The following is a 24,757-nucleotide window of genomic DNA, read 5'->3' on the forward strand; positions in this document are numbered from 1 at the left end:
TCTTGGTTTAGTAGAGGGGGAAAGGCGCTGGGGTGATGACGCTTCTGAGCAGAATTTGAGGGTGTGGCATTTTGTGGTTTTAGATGATGGAAAAGCACTACTTCACTCGTTAACTGCAGTGGTCATGACAAGGCAAATAACTTTTCTGGAGCACTTTGAAATGACTAAGGATGTCTTTAAAAAATCTTGAATGTTTTAACTTTTCTTGGTAACATTTAATTAAATTGCAAATCTGTAGTCATTGGTATATGGTTAACATTCAGTGTGAGAGACCTCATTTTTGTCTGAATTATTTTCAGTTTGATAGCAAGAAAACCTGTTGTCAGCATTTATGTTCCTTTTTCCATTTCTGGATTCATAGTGTGCAAAGCAGTGAAGGGGGTGACAGCTCGGAACTTGGATTGTTTACCATCTATGACGGTTCTGTTTAGTGTTTTCAGCCTGGCTTCACTGTGGAAGAAGTGTGACGTGTTCAGTCTCCCCTAAAAGGAAAGTCCATTCCAGAGCCACAGCAGATAATCCTGGTTTCTGCAGTGTTGAGGGAACACAGAGCACAAGACGTCTCCTGGGTGGGGTGTCGTTCAACGTTCAGCAGTGTTTTCCAGAAGTTTTATTTCAGTACTATGTCTGTCTCTTGATTGCTAGCTGGAATACATTATAGAGTAACAATCTAATATTTGCAGTAAATTCCTAGAAGTATGTTTTTGACCATGCCTGTTGCTGAGGTAATTACATCAGACTGAAGAGTCAAAATTGTGAAACTTTGATTTAACTGAGGAGAGGAGATATGAAAAGGAGGTGTTTCTGACAAAGTGACAGTCATTTGTAGAAGATGAATACTTTCCACAAGGTCATCACTGTACTCCAAGGATTGTTGGTGAGCATTAAAAACCACCATGTGCCAAACAGACAAGCATTGCCTATTGAATGTCTACAAGCTTTGGAAAGGGTGATTCATTTTACGGCCCAAGAGTCTGAAATCAAAATGCATAAAATCTGAATTGTACCTTTATTTACACATTGTAACATGACCTCCAAGTGACATATACTTTCTGAAAAGTAATTACAAATGAAAATCTAGAAAAAGGGGTTGAATAAGTATCTACACCCCTGAGATAATAGTTTGTGGAAGGAGGTTTTGCTTGAATTGCAGCAATAATTCTATTGGGATAGGTCTTTAAAGTAATTAAAGCCATCGTTTGTTTACCAAATTGTGTTGTCACAGTGTTATTCTTTGGTTCAAGTAAGAGCTTGTCCAATCTATTTAGCTTTTCAACCTGTACTATCAAATAGAGTGAGACTTTTACACCCTGACATATAGAGATTGCCACAAAAGCAAGGCTTAATTGAGACTATATAATTTTTTAAGATGTGATGGAAGTATTATAGTATCAAAGTATATGTGTCCATGGAGTTTCTCTGAGATCAAGCTTTATAACCCTTTCAGTTTGCTGATACTGAAGGTCACCTTCAGTGCTTCAGACCTGTGTGATCTGCCCCCTGAAATCAGCCAGAATTCTGACTTGTTTGAATCCTGAAAATCACAGCAGTGATTTAACTCATTAAGACCACAGATGAAACCATATCTAAAAACTACTGGCTCAGTTCCAGGACCAGGACTGTTTAACAGTGGCGTACTGTATATAGTCAGGATACAGGCAAACTGACCCAGAAAGAGCAGGGCTTTGGTAGAGCACATGGCACACATCTGTTTTCATTCACGAGAAACTCACCTGCCAATGTGTCAGTAAAAACAGTACAGAAATCAGCATAGAGACCAGGGAGTAAGAGGAGCACGTCCTGCCTCGCCTACCCAGGGTCTTCCCTGCACAGAATCAGGGCAGGAAAGCATCTTTCGTGGCACAGGCCCCACTGTCTTGTCTCTCTGCTTCCACCCCGCAGAGGAGCTCAGGAGGACTTCCTCCTGCTCCAGTTGAGTCGAGTAGCAATGCAACTTTACTGCACTGAGCAGCCTCCACCCTGTTACTGGACTCAAGGGAACAGCACTGCAGCAGGGACAAGGCCTGTCAGTCAGGTGACGAAAATGAACCTGTTGAAAACATTCAAACCTCTCTTTCAAATGCACGTAAACATTTGATAGTAGGGGCAATAATTAATTTGATTCAATATTGAAACCATCCAATTGTGGGGGAAAGAAAATCATGAGGAAAGCCATAAGAGGTCAATGTCATAAAATGTCACTATAGATATAATCCAATAAAAAAATGAAGATTTCAAACCGGGAATTGAAGCAATGCTAACATTAAGAAATATTCACAACTGAGTAGGTGATTGCAGGACCACATTTAGCAACACCTAAAACTCATGTTTGTTAATACAAGAATTTCATGATGACACGAGGGCAAATACGGTAAAATATATGAAAAATGAGAACTGATGCCCGAAAACCACAAAGGTTGTCTAGCATTGAAAAAACACTGCCCGCAAATGAACTCTTTTTCATACATTAAATATGGATGCAATGCCTTCTCCTGGTGGAGGCATTAGCTCCAGCTATCTCTGCTTTATCAGGAAACTGGAACAAACAAGGGTGTGTGAATCCTGCCGGCAGTATGAACATCACTGCAAGCACTGGTTTGCTTTGCCGTTTTGTTTTCAGTGCTTTCTCCTGAGAGCAAGGTCAGAGCTCCATACAGTTCTTCAGCCAAGACTGCCAACCTGACAAGACCCAGAGAGGAGTCAAAACACCTGCCATAATATTTAAAAAAATGTAAGTGTCAGATTGGTAAAGACATCTTTCCCCAAAACGGTGTTAGTTAGGCCAGGCCGTGCTGTGTGCCGGATCAAGGATTCACTTTTGCAAGAAAAATTAAAATTCTCTTAAAGAGGTCCTCCTCACATCCATCCATTTGAATCAAAACTGATAAACGCCTGTCCTCCTGGACACGTTACCATTGTTACAACTATCACATATAAGTATGAACCGCACAAATTTGCTCCGATAGCAACCACTTGTAAGATAATTCCATTTTCTGTACACATAAACATCCTTAGTTTCCTGGAGTCACGTTTCTCTCATAACACTGCTGAAAACCACTCCTCTTCTAGTCACTTTTACATTAAAGAAATCCACTACTGTGGTTTACAGGCTTTATGCCGTCTTTCTAAACACCTTTTCCGTTAATGTTTTACTGCGGTTCCCAATGCTTTTCATGATGAATGCTTATTAAATTAACACTAACTGAGGCACCTAAAGAGTTTGACTACGATACATAACATTTTACTTTTCATCCTACCTGAACCCTTGCACAATATTTGAATTAATTGTACACTTAATTGAACAAATTTAACAAATTTCCCGCTTCAAAGAAGGTGATGATTTAAACCAACCTGCGTGGAAGAGCTGTGACACAGCATATTAAAATGATGGAACCCCTAATTTAACCAATTGTATGATGTTTACGATTTTCTGCACTCTTAGGTCATAGTTTCAGAAATGTTGGTTTTCTATTAATGATGTGCTGGAGCAGGTGAGAACGACACTGTCAAACTCTCCTCTAATAACCATTCCCAGAGACTCATTAGTTAAATTCCAACTTGTCATTTACCCTAAACAATAACCTTAAATGAGTCTGTAACCTAGCAACTGGCACCCTGGTCATGTTCATTTTTATTCTGTCCTACTGTATAAGTGGGGAAACCAATTAAGCAGAATGGTTCAAGTAATATTCAGTAAGTTTATTTGAAAAACAGCCCTTGTTGGAATGAGAACCAAGCGATAAAGGGACACTCCAAGACCACACTTGGGAAATACTGCTATAGGCCATATCTGTACGTCGAAAGGTTGAAATGCTTGCTCTAGCTCCTTTCAGGCTCTTTTAAAAAATAATAGTTGCCTTTGATTTCAGGTGAAGGAGCCTGGTTTTTGGGAGAGCAGGACACATTTACTCTTTAAAATAGTTTTGTGAAATTCCCAGTAGATCCCAGGAGAGGAGTGAAAGGGTCACGCTCTCCCATGCGAGAAGACTGCAGCGATGCTTTAGATTAAGGCAACAGGCCGCACTCGTGAAGACACACAGCCCTGAAATCCAGGGGCTTCCACATGTTCCAGGCCAAGGACCACCTCCTTTCAACATCCACAGCCTGGTGTTTGAGCTGGCCTGCAAGCCGTCTTGCAGATGAGCTCATTACTTACAGTATATTAATATTGTAAACATTTCCACCGGGCAGCAGCAAGAGAATAAATCAACCAAGGTAATAGCAGTTGCCCGAGTGGAGCCAAGCACATCGCTTCTCCAAGCAGCCTGTGAGGGTCGGGGGCAGGACAAGTAGCTGATCGGACTTCACCTGCTCCAGATCACAGCCCACCATAACCCAAAAGAAAACGGAACCACTGCCTTAATATTTGAAGGACATCTTTCAGATGGAGTTTTAGTTTAATGTTATAATAGTCCTGTCATTATGCTAAGATACCTTAAAAATTAGTATGCAGTCAGTGCGGAATAAGAAACTTATTCTAACTTCAAAAACAATTGTTGGAAGCACTACAGTGAATGTGTGCCAACTTCTCTTGTAGGTGGTGACACATTAAAGCATAGTGTGCTTTAATTCTGTTTTTCTATGTTCCATAGGCATAAATTAACATTCTTGTCTCAAATCATTATGCATCTTTTTCAAAAAGTATTGCTATTGTTCTAGGAGTATGCAGAATTTTGGTACAACAAATATACTTTCTGACACTATATATGTTCTAGTTTTTAAAGCCTACTTTTTGGAGGTATTGCCCTGTATGAAAGGTGACACTGATTTGGGCGATTGGCTTGCGAGTTCTGAATTGGAGCAGTCTTTCTTTACTCCCAGGGACATGCAAGGATTTTGTAATTCAATGTTGGTCTTTTGATGACGGCAAGATAGAACCACAATGATGATGTGGCTTCTGGTGAGACGCTATCAGATGCGGAAATTGGGGCTGTGCACAAGATTAAAGAGATAGCAGCAGTATTGAGTAATTTCTGTACTTCAGAATACTTTTTACACCTTTATTCAATGCAGTCATGCACTTGTCAACCAATCAAAGTGTTTAATTTGCTTTTAGCTGAGTGTATGGCATTTGACATGGTTTATATTTACCTTAGTGAGATTTGTGCGGCTGCCTTGCATGCATTAATTTTTGCAAAAGCATTTCTGCAAAATCAGTTTCAATTGAACCTCAAATTTACAAATCCAAAGTACTTAAAAGTATGGTAGCCAGAAAGTAGCTTATAGTAAAACAAGTATTCCCTCAGCCACTTGGACCACTTTGCCTTCACCTTGCACATGGTGTGTAGGGTATACTGTAGAGAACACTTCATGTTTTTAATGAAAGATTTTCAGTATATTGCAGCTGTAGATCCACTTTAGACCACCCTACAACAGCGATGGCCGGTGAGATGCATAATCCAGCAGATTTTCTACTTTGCTTTAATGCTTCAGTTGTTAAGACGTGAAAGAGGAAACAGCAGTGGATTACATAAATCTTGAATTCCGGAGCTGGATATACTTAGCTTAAATGGTTCACCAGGATGTGACTTTAATACTATAGGGTCCTGAACTATAAACTGAATATTTATTCATATAAAAGGAAACCAAAATATTAATATACTACAGTATATTTTAATCTCGGTGATTTTCTCAAAGCTTTGGATATGTACTGTATTTGTATTCTATGTTTCTACGTCTATATATTGTCAACTAAAAGTTTATGATGGGCTTTCAACAAGTGACATCTAGAATTTTTGGAATTATACATCTTGTGATTTGTATGTTTTAAGAAAAATATTTTGACCTAAAACTCTTTCCACTAGTCTCTCACCATCTTATGAAAATGTCTTCGTCCTGAAGACAGAGCTGAGAAATGGCCAGAATCTTTATCGAACAAGTTCTTAACCAGCTGAGATTTTATTTGAATTAGAGAGGTTGTGGTAGTTGCAGAGAGGACTGGAGGAATCTTATGTTTTTGGAAAGTATTAATGTACACTCCAAGCCAAAGCTTCTTGACATGGTCTTTTTTGAGAATGTTCGGGAGTCGTTTCTTTGTTTCATAAACAACTTCTATAAACATTTTTTATGAACAAAATGACATAAAGAACAGCTGCTCTTTGCTTATTTCTTTGACCATATTTAAATACTGTAGTAGTCATTAAATTCATACTATAATGTCCAGAAGTTTGAATGTTTATTACCTTCAGTGTCTTGGGATTTTAGAAAGAGGCATATTTTTCTAGAAATACAAACAACGGGAAGAGATGAATGCAACTAAACAAATCTCCAGTAGAACTGGACACTAATGCTTCCCTCTCCACTAGGCTTCCAACATTTTGAACCAAGATGAGTTAATATACTGGAACTGTTATCACTTCAAACTGCAACAAATTCACAAAACTTTATCAGGAAAATTCCTAAGTTTGGAAGCAGGTGCCTTACCATTTACTTGACCAAATATGACGGGTAAGTTCATGATTAGTAGTGGCCCTCCTTGTCAATGACTAATGTTAAAGACGCAGACCAACTGTGAATGTGGCCACCACTGGGGAAAACAACAGGCTGTACTGCGTCTCACTCCTCCTTTGCGCCAGGTTGCCGGTGCTGTCCTGTGTGATTCTGGCCCATTCCTCTACTAGAGCCCTGTGTAGGGAATCCTAGGCTTTTGTTCTGAGATTCTCATCTTGCCAGAAAGTCACTGTTGCATGAACAGAATGAGGCTTTTATATTCTGTCTTGACAACATTCCAGCAGCATAAGTCCACAAAAAGGGTAGCAGATGAGGTCTTGGGACTTGGTCAGTGTAAGGGCATTGAGTCAGATTGCCATCAGTTGCTAAATGTGCCATTTTCTACTGTTTAGCACCCTTGCCCAGACTATCATACTGCTGTTTCTCCATCGATTGTGTTTTACCCAACAATTACCATGTGCTCACAGGTACGCAGCAGCACGCGCTAACGTCCATCAGTATGGTCTGCACAAAATCATGATGCTCTCTTGATGAGCTTGATGATTGGTTCCTTTCTTTGTTTTGCTCGTCTCATGCAATGGAATCGCTCGAGTGTGTCGTAGTCGGTTATGAATGAAAGATTAATCAAACTGGTACTAAAAACATGACATGAAAAACATGCATAGTGATGTTTCTTGTGATGCTTAGTGAATATTCATTGCCTCGCATGAATACGTTAGCTTCAGTATTCATTTTAGTGCCATGGAACAAGTGTAAATGCACATATTTATGTATTTCCGTATTTTGTGCTTTGAGTGTAATGAATTTGAGCTTTTCTTCTGTCTTCAATGTAATGTTTATCTGATATTCTGCAGGATAAAGTCTAAGGTAAGAGTATTCAGTCCAGACCAATACATCACTCTCCTGTTGAAAAGTAGTTTGATTCATAACAGAAATGACTGTTCTTAAACTATTAGGTTATATAACAGAACCCTTCCAGCTGCAGTAGGAGAGTGTTGTTTTGAAGAGAGCAGTTCCAACTAGGCTTTATGAACTTTAGATGAGGTGCTGGATTAAAATACCAGTAGTTTTTATAGGCTTTTAAGGTGTTGTTTTTAGATAATTGTACAATCCTTGGCTTACAAATGCTTTTGATCAGCATGTTGTGAATTCCCTGTCATTGTACGTCCCTGACTGCCCAAATCTTGATTGTTCTTTTAACCCCAAGATCACTGGCTGTAACTTGTCCTTTTTTCCCCCTTTGTTATTGCCAATTCCTGTGGGATTTTCTCTAATGTACAGAATTGAGTACCTTCGAGCCCTGTACCTCAAAGCTCAATACTTTCTGGAGTGACCATGTGATGTATGTTCTGGGATGACAGCCTTGAGGTTAGAGATCCATCTTGCAGTGCCATCTTGCTGTTTTTCTTTCCCCAGGTTTCTTACTACTTTTTATTGATGGGCTGTTAAAGATGTTGGGGACTCTATATAACTTTCCATTTGCCTTCCTCTTCCTTCACCCTGACCACAGTATTTTTTTTTTCTGGGGTGTGTTGAGCACATGTACAACAGCAATAACAAAAACCTATTACCAGTATAACTTACGTAATTTGTATTTTTTGTCATTGGTTAAAAACATAGCAGGGTCAGATATGATAGTTGGGATAGGTGTAAGCCTTATGCCTAACCTTCGTCTTAATAAGCCCCCAGACCAATGTGTCATGTAGGGATTAAATTATTTCCAGATTGCTCTGGTATTATTGTCGATATGCCATAATTAAGACTGCATGAAGGTGCTGTAACAGGTCAGAAAGGGGAAATGTATTAGTATGTTACTGTTTCAAGACTTTGCAAAGCAATTGACCAGCCAGGAAGCACAGAAAGACAGACTAACAGAGACTTCTCTTAAACCTTTGCAAGGGAGTTAGGGCATTCTGCGGAGGCTTCTGCACTCTCTAACCTCCCTCTAATGCAACTGCAGTAGTTAAGCACAATAGGAGAATGGATCGCTGCCAAGCTCCTGTGCCAGGAAGCACAAACTGTGACTGCCTGATAAGATCAGTGCAGTGATTTTTTTTTCAAAGCTTAAGAGATTGCTGCTCAAATCCTGGGGCTTCGTAGACTTGTGTTCCCGACTGATTTGCTGCCACTAGCTTATTAGCGCCTTTGCTGAAGTTGCATTTTCCTCACTATTCTAGGTACTTCGGCTTCTCCATAAAATGTAGCCACTAGTGTTAATACTTAAGGATTAACTTGTAAAAGTGAAGAATATTTTCAAGTATTGCCTTGATTAATCAGCAGGGTGAACACAGACAAACACACACACACTCGTGCCAGGGCCATCTTTCCCAGAAGCCAGTTTACCTAACAGTCTGTCTGTGGATTAAAGGGGGAAACCCATGCAAATTCCCCACAGATAGCACCCCAGCAATTGAACTCGGGGCCCCAGTGCTGCTAGTTCTCATTCTCCCCAATGTAAGAGGGCTGTAGAAGTGTAGAGACAGCATTCAGAAATGACCACGAATGTTCTGTTAAAGCTCAGCTCTTAGGATTTCTTTGCATTTTAAAGAGCTCTGTTTATTTGAACTTAACATTACATTATTAGTTGGTTACAAAAGCATTTTTTATAGGTGTTGTAATGAAATGAGTATTAGATCCAGTAGCACAGATAGCACTTTGTGGTGTTACCAGTTACCAATATTTATTGAATGAATTAATTAAATGAATATTAGATGCAGTAGCACTTTGTGGTGTTACCAGTTGTGATAAGAGAAGTTTATTCCTAAGAAGCCTATATTATTTTTGCAAAGGAATAGAAATGTTTCTGCTCTTGCAAGAAAAACGCTTCAAACCAAGTATCAGTATAAAACAGATGGACAAGGCAGTTAAAGAAAAAGAATGACTGGAAATAAATCCCAGCAGCCCTGTGCCTATCAGCAGGCTAATCAAATTGCTTAACTCACTGGGGGCTGGTGCTGCTGGTGGGGACACCCTGTGCCTTTTGTTCCAGTGGAGCTTTTGTTTCATAATTGAGTTTTTTATTGATCTGTTTGCTTATTTAGTCCATAATTAGAGGTTTTCAGCATTTTAAAAGGTTTGAGGAGGTCAGGAAACAGGTACTTCATATGCAATGGCTGGGATTCAGGTTTGCCTTTTAAGTGTTTTTTGAAGGAGCAGGTGTCTGGTAATTTGATGGACCTGTGCAGCACTTGGACTGCTTAGCTATTATGTGAACTTGCTATATGCATCAGATGGTGACTGCGATTAGGTATCTTTAAGAGAGTGGCATCTCATTAAAAATGTCAGGTCAGATTTTTCCAGAGTTCTTTTTCGAATTTCTTGACACTGTGCATACTATTTCTGAAAACCAAGAACTGAGTACAGAAAAGTTGAACGGTATGTTCTCTCCATCCTCTTCAGTGTTCCACATTATCACATCAGAGTCTCTTACTCTGAGAATTCTTTTCAACAGGGTGAGCACCCGGTATATTTTCAGTCACTTTGTCATCTGTTTTTATAGCACAAAATGACACAGAACTGACATTTGCGGAATATAAACCTCTTAGAGGGGAATTTGACGCAAGGTAATTGATACTGACGAGCAATAATTTTGTTCTTTTGTGGCTACTAAGCCTAGTAATCCAGAAAGCACAAACCACTTGAGAGTGACACAAGGTTTTAGTCATGTTATTCTCTGTTTAAATTATCATTAATGTATTTACAGTAACAGGTGTCCTTCCACAGTGAGAACATGGGTCAGGAGTATTCTCATGTCCTGAAAAACTAAAAGCTCACTTGCTGTAAAGCATGCCGCAGATCCTGCATGAAAAAAATTTCAGGGGTCCCTGTTTTGTGAGAAATGTCTACATTTTGAGACAAGACACTATGTACAACTACAGTGCGTATTATATTTCAGTATTGTCTAAAGGTGCCAGGATCTTCAAAATTGAACTATGGAACATAAAATATGTAGTAGGTGGCATAATTACCTGATCCTAGGACAAATTCCAAGCTTTTAAAATGACACCACACGTAAATGAAACATTGATCTTTTCTGTTTATTGAAACTGATTCTACATGACCACGTGTTATGGCGATACTACAGTCCAACTTTATGATGCTCAGAAAATGAAATAATATTTGAACAAGAGTTTTTTTTTTGTCATTTATGCTGTTGCTTTTGTGCTGTGCAGTTATCCACTTGAATTTTTTGTTAATATATTTCCCAGACCGCCTCCTCAAATAGGATCAGTTGTTCACTGAGATTAACAGCAGGAATTGTTATTGCCAAAGACAGGACTTTGGTACTTCTCAAAAGTCTTCTGCTTGCAACAACCATTTCGCAGCCCTGTTTTTATTTACCGCAAATTAGGAGGATTTCACAAAACAGCAAGAATGTTGCTCCATGTAGCACTACACCCTGTTTTATTGGTAATAACCAATACCCATTGTTACTGGATTAAAGCCTACTTCCTGTTACCACTGACGAGCTGGATTGGCTTGATGTACAACAGCAGGCCTATCTGCTACACTCCTGGAATGTAAATGCTGAAGGAGGCTCCTGTTGTTTCTCTCCCTTAAGTCTGATATTTTATTTGACAACAGTCGGCATTGGTTTTTATTTTAATTCTTTTAGCCCAGTTACGCCTGAGGAGCACTTGTTTGTGGCTTTGCCGACAGTGCCCTTCCTGTGCTCAACTGCAGAAAACCCTTGAATGAAGTTTCTTTTGTCCCAGTTACTGTGCTTGTGTGAGGCCAGCTGGCCACACTTACACATTTCATTGGTTGTTTACAAAAGTATGCAGGTGGGGGACTTAAGCTTGTTGCTGGATTTAGTAGATTTTTCTTTAGTTAATAACTTGAACCAGATAGAAGAAGGATAAACAGATTAAAAATGGTCATTATTTTAAATTAAGCAAAAAGTGGTCATTGAGCTGACTCATCAGCCAGGAATGCAGGCCTACGTGTAGCTTACTGTAAAGTAATGGAGGCAAGCTAAAGTAAAATCATTCAGCAGTTCTGCATGTTCTTTTTGTTTTGATATTTGACCTTCTACTTTCTTTTCTCTTTCAGTCGTGTGGTCTTACCCTGCTCCGTGGAAGAGGTAAGTATTTTTTAATCCCCAATGTCATCATTGCTTCTTTTTATAATGTTCAACTATAGCATTTCAAGAGACCCTATTTCCTGCAGATTTAAAGTGCAATAAATGCTGCTCGACAAATGCTTAATAGAGAGAGTGTCTTTATGATCCCCATGGGGAGGCAAGTTGCTGTTTTGCTGAAGTATATTCCAATTCAAGACGAGTAAGGATGCATTGCTTTCTTTTGGTCTGTCTGCATTGTGCTGGGAACATGATCAGGTAAGTTTTAAGACTGTCTTGAGCTTTTTTTGGAAGTCTATGGAAGCAGGGTGGTCGATAGATCTGACACAGATCCGGAGTAGACTTTCTGTGGTGTCACTGTTCACAGCATAACAAGTCCTTAACCATGTTATGTACAGGTTCCTTCACACAGGCATAGTAAATCCCTAGGCTGCTGTTAAGAACCCCAAGGTTCCCTACTGTTGAAGTAAACAACCTCAGGAGTTGGTTACTTGTGCCTATCATTACCTGTGAGCTTATTGAGAGATTCATGTAATTATTCTTTCTCTTGTCCCTTGTAGAGAAATGTCTTGATTTGGAGAATGCTGTAAAAAGCTAAACAGGGTTTTGAAACAATCTCTTTGTTTCAGGAAACGCACTGAGATTGTAATTTTTCTCATCATAAAGCAGCACACGATAGATCTGTCTGAATCTGTACATCCCACATCCCTTTCCTTTCATGGCTTATCTGCTATAAGTGTCTGAAAGGACATATTAAACGTCTCATGCAAATGTTTTAGTAGCTTGCTGTGGGCTCTCTAAGGGCAGGTCTTTTTAATGTTTGTTTTTTTATGGAGTAGTTCTTTTTTCCTATCTCTTAGGTTTCACTGCCAGTTTTTTAGCAACATTTTATCTTATATCACTCCATATAAGGGCAGAATTTGTGACCTAACGTTTAAGAGCCTGTGGTGCTTCTGCAAGATTCACTAAAAACAACCTGCTACAAAGTTGACAGAATAGTTCAAGAAAGCAGATTTTTAATACTGCTCACATCACGAGTGCTGTTATAAAGTTTTGCATGTCATTCATTTAAGGAAAGGTCATTGCCAGCTGAGTGCCATTACGATGCAATGACAACGAGGGCAAGACACAATTACCTGCTGTATTTTTTAATGGATACAAGATACCATGTACTATGTGTTTTTTTTCTATGCAATAGATGTTATGTGAATCGGATTTTTTTCTTGTGTCAATTCAATTTTGTATTTCCAAAGGATTTGCAAAGCCTAGGAAATGAAACAGATTTGAGCGAGAAAATGCAATACTGATTTGGTGTCAAGCTTGCACTGAGGTGCTTAAATTCACTGGAGGGTTGTTTCCGGTGCTGTTCCAGTGATTCTGGGTGAACAGGCTTCATTAATTTAATGAAAAACAAAACACGTGACAGTGTTGGACTCTTTTGATGATGAGGATTCATAAAAAAATTACCCTGGTTTTAAATTTAACATCCTGTTTTTCTTACGTTATGAGAAAACTGAGCCACAGGGTGACAGATCTTTCAGGATATGAATTTAAATGTTTTTTACTTTAATTTTTTAAGTGTGGTAACATTAATGTCGTAAACTATGAGTATTGCTAGAATTATGGCTTTTTCTTGATTTTTGAATGTATTTTTTTAATAGAAACTCATATGACTAATTATATACTGAGTCTCTTGTTTATTCATTGGGATGAGGATGATTATCTTCCATGAACCCAAAGGTGACTGATAAGACCAATACAGGATCCGTACTCTAGCAGGTTAAGCAGTTGTTATCTCGAAAGTTGGTTTTCTGTCCTGGAGTGTCAAAGAGTGCACCATGAAAAGATTGTACAGTACACAACCACTTCATCAGGCCAGTTTCCTTTCCAGATATGCTTCCTCCATCTGGTTAAGTCAAGAACCATAATCTCGCAGGAGCTAGCTGATGTTTATTTATTCTGCTTTTCTTCTATATCATCTTTGAGACTCTTTAGTTGTCCAGGAGAAGCATGCTTTGTTTTCAGATGCTTCTTTAAGGACACTAAGCTTTCCGTTCTGCTTGGTAAAAGGAGACCATACCTGCTGATTATCCAAGGAAAATCGGAGACAGGCCATAGGCTGTGCTGTAATTGTCTGGGACAGATGAGAAATGAGTGCAGCGGACATTATTGATCCATGAAGAGATCTAGTACACAAGCCTGACATAGTCTGCCTACTTTGGTATTCTTCATCTATGGTTCTGCCTCCTGTTTGAATTGCCTTTGCCAGGTTTTATCTGGGTTGAGTTCTTTGTCATTTGTTAAAATGAGTTACAATAGCTGGTTAAAAGGTGAAGGCCAGAGAAATCAAGTTGCAGGTCTTTTAGGGGCTTTAATGGTTGTGTATGGACATTTTGTTTTTGGTAAGTTGTTTAGGAGAAGATGTCTCCAGTTCCCAAATTCTACTGTTGAAAACTACCAGGACTTCTAAATATTAATTAAGAAATCAAATCAGCAGAGAATCTAAAATAAGCTGTACTAGCTCTAAAAGGCTGTGTCGGAATGCAGTTTAAATTTTATGTGATCTAGAACAGTGGTTTTAAAACTGTATAGATTACACACCCTTCCTTTTCTGTATAATGTATACACCCCCAAACATGTCCAAATGTCAGCTATAGTAGGACGTATCCTATGGTAGTCCTATGCCAGGCAGAGAAAGTGTTAGTTACATTTCTTTAAACAGTGTCTATCAAACGTATTCACCCCCCTTGAACGTTTTCACATTTTATTCTTATGAAATGGGAATCATCATGTATTTAACTTGGATTTTTTACCGTTGACCGACACTACACTCTATGATATAAAAGTAAACGCAAACTTTTCTAGATCCTATTGTTCCTGTACTAGTCACTGAAATCCTTGTTTGTAGCTTGTATGATCTTTGCTCATTTGTTTGCTAATTATCATGTGGGTTGAATGGGTCTAAAACCCAGTTTGCATTCAGAGAGTAAGGAGAAGAGAGAGTTCAGTTTTTTTTATATAACATGCTTCACGACAGGTTGTCACACAGCTCTTTGACATTTATGTAAACATACTATATAAACAGTGCTGTACAAAACAAGAAATCAAACGGATTTGTTAAGTGGTTTAGTTTATCATAGAACAACAGTGTAACCACTCCTGATGGTTTGCCTCACCCAGGCGCTAGCTGAGTAGTGTAGTGAGCAGTACGTTAGGTAGTATTTGAATGACAATATATGTGTGAGCCGTGTTGGGGGAGGTGGTGTCTATTCAACATGTGAAAGCACACGTGCAGGGTGAGTGGCAGAGGGGGTCCCAATGTGTCTAAGGCCACTGGGTTGATCAGTCAGGGATCTCTGATCTTCTAGTGAAAGATCCTGGTCCAGTTAGAGTTTCACATCCGGTAGGGCAGGTGCTATAGAGAGACGGGAGCACCCAAGTCTTGGTCATGGTAAATGTTGCTCAGTGCCAGCCGAAGTTACAAACAAGAAAATGTAGATCATTTAAATGTACTCCATGAATGATACTTATAGACATGAGACATGTAAGTAGAGTACTTCTTGCTGGTTAAAATGTCTGATAATCAATATGTTTTTCCCCACAATTAGTCCAGTAAAATTGCTTCAGAAAACTGATTAGCTGTTTAGTGCAGGCCTTATAAGGGCCTGAGTTATTCTTGAATAATTTAGAAATAGCTGTATTTCAGTCCTCCAGCACCAAGAACTGGACCACCAATAATCTCTTTTATAGCCACTCTAATTAAACCGTACCATGGTCTTATTGCGGTACCTTAATCATCTCAGTTGGTCATTTAATTGCTGCAAATATGTAATTAATACAAAGCATGTAGATTAACAGCAATCTTGTCTGTTGGCATATAATCCATTCTCCTTGGATGGTATTTAAAAACTTATTTCACGGCTGCAACAAGCTTGTTTGCTTGCAGGAATTCATCCGCTCCTATATTACTCACAAGGTCAGCTATGTGGAAATTACATGTCAGGTGTAATTTGGCAACAGCCTTCATAAAAGATCGTTGTATACCCTGATCATGTAACAGGCAATATCCGGTGTCCTGTGCCTCCAATGTGTAATTCTCACAGTACAGATGATTTAGACAGTTTAACTGTACATTTATCAGAAACTCCAACATTGTGTGATGTTTTGATCCATTCTGTAATTTTGTTTTTGTGTAGATCTGCATTCTTAAATTACAATGTGTTGGCATTCAAAATTATTTTCCCTTGCATGTATTTACAGAAGACTACTCATCAGATTCACACATTCCTTAATTTTATGTTTTTGTAAATTTGAATTTTTGGTCTCTTGAGTATGGTTCAATGCTAAATTGCAGTTTTTTGGTGCAGGTCACCCGATGGATATCACCGTACTGCATCAGTTCATTTAATCACTTTAATTCTATCTGCTTTTTTGTGTCAGTGCGTTGAATTTCACCAATAAACTTATCATATTTAATTCCTGTGCTCATTTCTTAATGATTGCTGAGATTAAAGTACCTACAGGTGAGCTTGGAGGAAAATGAATGAACTACATTTTAGGAGTTATGAATGTCACATGGAAAACCTTTAGGCTTAATCATAAGATCTAAATTTCTTCCTTCTTGTGATCTATCAAGAAAGAATTTCACAGTATCACAAGGAGGTTACTCTTTTCTCTGCAAAGGGATATCGCCCCACTATTTGTCTATTGCTAATTTAGTAGAGCCAAATGCTATATGCGTTGCAGATTAAAATCTGTGGTAGTCACTTCTTGTTTAGTCTGATATGGTTTTGTCTTTGAAAACCTCTTTGAAAGCACTTGGTCATCCCGTTGTGTTTTTCTAAAGTAGTGTTCTGAAAAGCCATGGCAAGTGTACAGTGAAAATGTAATCAAGTTTGACAGTTGGTGAAGCTGCGTATACACATCTCAGTTGAAAGTGCTCCAGGTTTCTAACTTTCACACAGAGCGTATAACATCAATGACACTGAAGGTTTCTCAACACGATATTCACCAGTCTTGGTGTGTAAGCCATTACTAAATCCTGGTTACCTCTGGTTGACCCATTAGAAGTGTTTTTTTTTCATTAAATAGAAAATAATGTCATAAATTGTAATAATCCACCAGAAAACACTTTTCTCTTTGATTTCAAAGATAATGGTGCTGTAACTTCATATAATAAAGGTATTGCTTGTCGTTTATCTTGTAAGAGTAGATTCTGTTAACGAAATATGCCACACAGGTGGAAAGAACTGAACCATTTTAGTCTTAAACACAGAAGATAGAGAGAGGTTGTGTGAAAGTTTGATGCTTGTTTCATCTCTTTGACAGTCATTCAACACCAAATATCCCTGTGTGAAAAAGGTAATGCCTGTTAGTCCAGTCAGTTCAACTCAAGGGCCAGCTGTGTGCGTACTTTATTAGGAAATCAGGCCTGATTTGTGCCTGGCCTGCTCTATATAAAACTCTCAGTCTTTGGGTCTCGTCATCACAGCAGAGCTCCTGCCGCACAGAATCTAAAAGCACATAATGCCCTGCACTAGGGTCCACATAAAGCTTGGATAACATTCAATGGTGAAAACATGTAAAAATTCAGAAAACCTGAAAGGGGGTGAATACTCGTGGAACTGTAGAACATATTAGCAAGTTGTTTTAAATTAAAAAACAAACACGATTTAAAGGTAGGGTGTCTAAAATGAATGCCACCTGAAAAGGAGTTTCCTACCTGCTCTGTACAGATTAGATTTCTAAGGTTTTCTGCCGTGTTGGGTAGGTGATTTGTTGTAATGTAGGTTACTGATTTCCCAGGAAAGGATTTTCTAAAGAAAATGAGATGCTTTGGCTTCGGAAAGTGGGTGGGGACTCCCAGGATACCCCAAGAGTGGTTTTTGCACTCCTCATGTTACGCCCACCAGCATGTCCTGTATGTCAGAGAGAACGGTGGAATTTTTCACACAGGATGTTCATTTTATATTCTTTTTTTTGTGAGGCACATGCTGCCAAATGTGCTTCCTTTTTCTGAATGTGTCTCCCTTCCAGGTGGCATTTGTCCACAAACAGTGAGACCGCAGTACTGTACTCAGTTAATGATCTTTGTCTTGGTAATAAAGCCAATATTAGCTTAGGTTAGTGGTTAACATGCAATCTAGCTCTCCACACAAGACTGGGATGCTTTACTTTTCAAGATAAACATAGTTGCCATGGAAGTCCTTCTGCAAAATTTGTTTTCTTAGTGTTGTAAGAATTAGTCAGAACAGTGTGGCCTATTTTTAACTTGATTGATAAGGGTGTAGACTCCAGAGGGACCCTGGAATTCTGTAGAAAATGGTTACAGGAGCTTTCTGCTTGCTGCCCAGACTGCATTACTGCAGTACAATTGCTGCTGCTTAAATAACTTTAGATTTCTAGGCAGCACCACTGGCCATTACAGAACTACAGAAGCAGTGCAAGGTTAATATTCTTTTAGTTCTCATCTTAAAACGGTGCTATTTTAGAGCAGCGAACTACTAACAAATTTACCGCTGTTTTTATTGGGTATGACAACATTATTTTTTTTCCCCCACCCATAAGAGAAATCACGACCATGATGGAGAACAAATTGTAGTTGGTCATGACGACATCCATTGTGTTCATGGCTGAAATCTGTCTCGTTCCATTTTTTAAGATGCCCTTTTTGCAGTCTTGGTTCTGTGCCATAGTCAGCAGGCTTAATATTGCCCCATACCTCATGAATGTATTTTTCGTCTCCAGCCATCAGAGGGTTAATATTCCTGTTTTCTCGCTCGACCAAAAGAGCATTTTTATTTTTAGCATGAAAGCTGCTTGTTCCCTGAATAGTGCACCGTCACAAGAACCCTCAAAGGGTGAGAGAGAGGAATGAGAGGGAAATTGCAAAGTGTTGAATTGGCAGAAATAGCCTATCTGTAAAACTGTTGTGCTCAGAAAAAAACCCAAAATCTTAGTAAGCAATGAAGTCCAATAGAAGCTGCAGCTTTCTATTGGAGTGTTCTCAGTTGCTTTTCAGTGTTTCAGAAATTTACAGAAGTTCTTAGGACCAAAACCAGTCTGTAGTACAAAATTTCAATATAGCCTGGCAATGTGGACATACCACGCGTGATTGAAGGGGTAAAGGATACTTGATTGACTGCTGCCACAGTCTAGGATACTAGTCTTCTACATGGCTCGAACAGAGATGAGTTAATGGCCCTTGTGCTTGATGTCATATAACACCAATGCCCTGTCTTGCTTGGTGGCCTCAGTACAGCGTGGCAGTCGGACCACGGTGAGGCTATGTGCTTCTCACTCCTGGCTGCTGGAGGAGGCTCATTTACCACACTCGCTTCTGCCAGGTACCTGCGGACAGTGGTGAGGGGGCTGAGGGCTGTAATGACTTGCCTTTTTTTGTTACGGAGTACAAGGATTGAAACAAACGGACGGCTTTGTGCTGCAGGATTGGTGTTCTAAACAGAACAAAAGGTTGGTTGTTTGTCCGGCGGCAGCCAGAAACTTGAAATCCCATTCAGCTGTGCTGGATCTGCGGTACGTGCCTTCCCTGTGACAATGCAGGGCCTTGTAAGTGGCCCAGCAAGCACATTTTCATAGGGCTTTTAATCAGATTACTGTTGTAAATATCTTAAAGCATTATTTTCAGAAGCTGGTTTACATATTCATGTTTATGGATCAATGTATACTGCTCAGCCCTTGCAGGGCACCAAACGTTTTTCATGTTCTGCACATTGATTAGTCGACAGTTAATACTGGCATGGGCTTCTCTTCCATCACTTCCAGAACAACAATTAAATATATTAATAAGTTGCTCACACTGGTAATCCGTTTTCTGATCTTGTAGGATATAGAAAAGCCTATCTTTCTATATTTCTAAAAAATAGTTGGAATCTGTATTTAATTATATACTTGCCAAATTATGGAATCAACAGTTATTTTAATCCGTTCTCTCTGGTAATGACTCCTGCACCCTCTTGTGAATGGCGGAGACACATGGAAATGCTCTTTTTAACACCTGCAGACCGATTTGTCATTAGATGCAGGCAAGCTCCACAGTGCCTGTCAGGATAATTAACATCTGCTGAGAAACTAGTGGCTTGTCTCTCACTGATCACTGATGTCACTTCAAGCCTTTTTCTTCCTGCTCAGTTGCAGTTTTGCCGGAAAAGAGAGCTGAGAAAGTGCTTGCCGGCTAATTGCAGTCCTGTGCTGGCGACGTGTGCGAATCCTGACCACCGTGGCGTCGGGTCACGGAGCTCACCCTGTGTGTCGTTCCTTGTGTGACTTGGGTGTTTTGTGGAAAAACCCAGGTTTGAAAAATAGTTGACCCGAGCTGGCACATAAACATGTCCCCTTTCTCTGTCTGGCAGTATCAAGTTGGGCAGCTCTTCTCGGTGGCAGAAGCGAGTAAAAATGAGACGGGTGGCGGTGAGGGCATCGAGGTCCTGAAGAACGAACCCTACGAGAAGGAAGGCGAGAAGGGCCAGTACACACACAAAATATACCACTTAAAGAGGTAAGTCAGAGGTGCCTCTGTGGGCCTCATCCTTTGAAGGACATGGCCGCTTGAAGGCTTTAAAATAATCCTTTTCTTATTTGCCCGCTGTTCCTGATATTCTGGTATACTAGGATCGCGTTCATTATGTTTGCCGTATCTTGACAATTTCTTTTTGGGCGCCACAGAAATTAAAAATCACTCTCTTCTAAAGCAAGCCAGGTGGAGAAATTTCCATAACGTAATATTTATACTGTCACTACGCATATACAGTAGATCTCGAACAGCACCAAACATTTTAATGCGTCTTTTTCAGCTTATGGTGATTAAATATGTTTGTAATGTACCCCGGGTCCTGGAAATCTCGGTCTGGAGTGTGGGTTGCATGACAGGCGTGTGTGAGCGCTGCCCTTTAGGAAGATGATGCCTGACGTGCGTGATGACTCAGTAGTGGAGGAGTGAGTCAGTTGGAAACTGGAACATGAGAGAGGAGGGAGGAATCTCATTGATGTCTGAATCATCCTTCTCTGCAGCTTTCAGGACCTCAGCCTTCCAGAGCCGCAGACCCTTGTTAGAGATGTGATAAAAGCAATTATATTTCCTCTCTGATGTTCCCCATTACGTCCACCCACCTTATCTTCGCTCCGTTTTCCTGGAAGAAATTGAATGGGCTTTACGAAATGGCTGGGTGCCTATGTGAAGAAAAAAATGAAATCAATAAAATGTTTCAGCTTTTCTGTGCAAAATATTACGTTAAAGCAGGAAAGAATTGATCAATGTGAATTTCTTCACAGAAGACAAAGACATTTTGTATTTCAAGAAGAGCCGTGCTTTCAGATGTGGGTGCGGTAGAAATTGCCCTAGCAGGCAGATGTAGAAGAGTCATGGGTCAGATGCTGCTGCTGCACAGTTGAGCAGGATACTTCACTCGGAGAGCTCCGGCATGCTTCCCGATATAAATGGCTACTTTCCTGGTAGTCACTGTAAATGAGAATTTGTTGACTTGCAGTACCTTGCAAAAGCATTTTGAGCCGTCCTGTAATGCCCTGTTTTTTTTATTGACAAAGTGATGCATACACATTTTTTTAACTTTAATATTCACCCTAGCATATCTGCTTTCTTGTTCTCGAGTCACTCCAGGGTGGCTTTGGCCTTGCAGTTTGGGTCATTGTCCTGCTAAAAGGTGAATTTCTTTCCCAGTTTTAGGTGCTTGAGCCTACTAAAGCACATTTCCTAAGGTCTTAAAGTTTTCCTTTACTTTGCTGTATCCATTTACCCCTCAGTTGTGATGAGTAATAATGTATGATTTAGTTTCTGATTTGCTAAAGCCTAATTTTGATGTAGCCAGTGGCATTCCTTAATCCCTGTTCTGCAAGAGGTGACAGCACTTTGTGCATGCTGAGCTGTGTGCTTTGTTTCCCGAGGTTAAAAACTAGCCCTGTGAAGTGACACTGTAGAGTGAGGCAGGAAACAATCCTCTCATGATTCATATTGTCTGAAAGTATTAATAAAGTTGTTTAAAAAGTGATTCTTAAATACCTCATTAGAGCACAGTTCGCACTAGATATGTTATGTTCCTGTTAATGTCTGAATGTCTTCCTGTTCATGACATGAAATTCTTAAACATGAAGGAAAACAGAAAGCCAGGTGTTTGTCAGAGGATTACATTTTGTTTTTGACGTGGTTTTACATCACAGAGCTGATCAGTTTTTACTATGGTTTGTGTCAGTTTTAATGGGTGTAAAACAAAGTACAGTGCCACCTTGTGTCCAGTGAAGGATATGGGAAAGTATGTCAACATAGGAAGTAAGTGAAGATTTTAGTTTAAAATCTTCTCTGTACAAGAACCCATGTGTGCATTAATTCATTCTTTACATTAACAGAAGTCATAAATAGCACCAATGTTGCAGCAGTCTTTAGTTGTCATAGGCCCATACAAGGCATGATGGTGGCACCAATCAAACCATATTGGGCTTCATGTTCCTAGGAGACTCTAAAGAACATTTATGCCCTGTTACCACAGTGACTTTAGCAGCGTTTTTCTATTCACTGAAATACCTGCTGTCAAATGGTCGGTCAGTGGTGCACAGGAGAGTGCCATGACTTGGCTTCAAGCTGTGAGCTTCTGGCTTTCACTATGGTCTTGCATCAGCTCGGCTCTCGTGAGATGTGGCAGTTCCCTCCCAAGACTTGAAGGTTCACTGTTGTTTATAGCCATGGACACAAACATATTACTGTAGGCACGAATCCAACATTCTTTGCTCTAGCTACAGCAAGTTGAGAATGGGCACACAGAGAGGTGATAGGCGAAGGGTGAAGAAAGAAATTATAGTGCAGCTGCGTAACGATTTTGTGCACTCGAGGAAACGAAAAGAGTGACTGGAGGCTGATTCAATAACGCCTAGATGCCCGATATTACCGATTTTGGCCCGTTCTTTGCTGTGGGGAGATGGAGAGTGCACCGCTCTGTGAGGTGCTAGCTCAGTGTGATGGGCAGAGTGATGTTTTGGCAGTGGAGGTGCAACTGCACATCTCTTACAGTGGCGTTTGATGCACTTCTGTTGTCAACCTGTGCAATGCACACTGTAATTCCAGAGTGGAAATACTCGATTGAATGACATTGTTTAGAAAAAGGATGGTTGGAAACACGCAGAGCTTCATATCTGTTTAATTACAGATTCTAGAAAAGGGCATGACTGTGAAGAAGACGTGCTTACTGTGGGAGCTCGCCATTGTGTTTGTACACTGTAAAAGAAGTGCTTGCTTGCTTGCTTTACCTTCCAGAAATTCTTCCTCCTGCTCTGCTGATGAGGTGTTTGTGGCAAATGTGTCCTTTTGTTCCCTGCATACAATGCTTTTACAGTGCTGAGGAATCATGGTGAAGTTTCCAGGGGGATTGCTACTGGCCAAAGTTTAATATATGTTACAAGAATTTAACAACCGCAATATGATCTTTGTTATATAAACACTTTCCTAAGTTTAACAAAGCGTCAATATGCCATATCAATATTTCAATTTACACCTTTAAAACTGTAGTGCAGTTTAGAGTCTTGTGCCAGGTGGAGCAGTTTGTCTTCTGCTCTAAACAGTTTTATTCATTTTTAAGAAATCTAATATTGTTACATTGTTAAAATAACTAAACAAAACATTACACAATATACAGCATAAAGGGTTACATTATGTACATTTTTAAAATATTTGTAGGCCTTGTAGTCAAATAACAGATAGCTGAATCCATGAGTGACTTCTTTTTTTTTTCTTTTTTTTTTTTGCCTTCCCCTACTCAGTAATTGCTCATCTCCCCTTTGGTAAGAAGTTGGGGAAAGAGTGTCTGTCCTCCTGAAATAAAAAAACACAAATTTCTGAGGTTTGAAATTATAGAGTTATGCCTCAGACCATACTGTAACATGCCAAAAGTGCCCTTAAATGAAGCTGCCATTCGAATGGTGTGAAGATTGCAGACATTATGCAAGAAATTGTTTCTCCTGGGGTATCTGCTCCCAGCCACTGATGAACTTTCCCTCTGGCTTACCGGAGAAAAAACTGATGTCCGCTGTGTCCTGTCTCTTCAGCCCTGGAGGGGTAAATGTTCAATTTTATGGAGCCTAACCTATGTTAATCAAGCATTTCACCTCAAGAGAAGGCAACTTAATATTTACCACAGAAGGATGTATAGTTAAGGATAGCATTACAGTGCTTTTTGGATCTTTTATCTTACTTTTTTACAATTGCTATCAACACAGTCAATGAACATTGTTCCTGACCCCCTTTTTTATTGATAAATATAAAACCCAAACATCTGTCATAAGCCGTTGATCTACCTCTGTAGGGAATCAATGACATTTCTTAATTTGAAAACTATTAATTTGTACTATTTAGTTTTATGTTTTATTTGTTCATTTTGCCAAGCTTTTCTGTATTGTTAGTATTTTAGTCTTTTTTTTTTTAATCCCTAAATTATACAAAACAGGAACACGTGTTGTAATCAATTTGCCTACTATTATTGAGGGGAAAATCAGAAATACTGGACTTTACAGACAACATTCCAATTGTCAGATTTCAGATTTTGTCCAATAAATTCAAAGTCTATTAAACTGAGGGTTTGCTATATTTCATAAGATGACCATCTACTTTTCTACTTGATATGTATATGGCCTAATATGCCAACATGTCTTCCTTTATTTCAGAATGTGTTACTTGCAGTGTGAATCAATGAAGATTTAAATATAAAGACTAAGTGGTATTTATTTGAATTGTAGTGGTGGTTTAAGATGTATTTGGACCATTAACTAAGATGGAAGCAGTCTTACAGATAACTAAAGTTTTTTTTGTATAGCTTTCCGCTGGAATGCATATGATGCTTATTAATTCCCTTTACTTTTGTCGTGTGTATGCATGTGGACATGCAAGAGATACTGAAGCTGTTCTGGGCCCTGTGGACAGTAGAGTGAAAAGCTGTCAGTGTTGCTTGTCAGCTGTGGTCAGGAATTGCCACAGTAATTGTAGGAATTGTGTGAATTGCGAAGATTCTTGACATGGGAGACAAAGGAAGTTCCTGTTGCTCACGAGAGCAATATCAGTATGGAGACATAGGTTTGAGCCCCACTGGACTTATTTGGCATGTTGGATTGTGGTTTAATTCACGGGATCATGTGTTCGCCAATCTTTACTTAGAAATGCAGAAATTCTGAACTTGGTTCTGATTTGTGATTTTCTCCATCCCATAAGAT

The 24,757-nt window shown here is 39.4% G+C and overlaps 1 protein-coding gene across 1 annotated transcript in view; it reads left to right on the top strand.

Annotated features, from left to right (window-relative positions):
* The window catches only part of pitpnb (phosphatidylinositol transfer protein, beta), a 75,576-nt gene that overhangs the window by 3,404 nt on the left and 47,415 nt on the right, over positions 1 to 24,757 (top strand). Inside the window, exons 2-3 of the mRNA XM_088618589.1 lie at positions 11,503 to 11,533; positions 19,903 to 20,048. Of these exons, the coding sequence (XP_088474715.1) occupies positions 11,503 to 11,533; positions 19,903 to 20,048 (177 nt within the window). The remainder of the gene's footprint in view (positions 1 to 11,502; positions 11,534 to 19,902; positions 20,049 to 24,757) is intronic.

Source organism: Lepisosteus platostomus, chromosome 24 (genome assembly GCF_059453375.1).
Source record: "Lepisosteus platostomus isolate fLepPlt1 chromosome 24, fLepPlt1.hap1, whole genome shotgun sequence".
Classification (NCBI taxonomy): domain Eukaryota; kingdom Metazoa; phylum Chordata; class Actinopteri; order Semionotiformes; family Lepisosteidae; genus Lepisosteus; species Lepisosteus platostomus.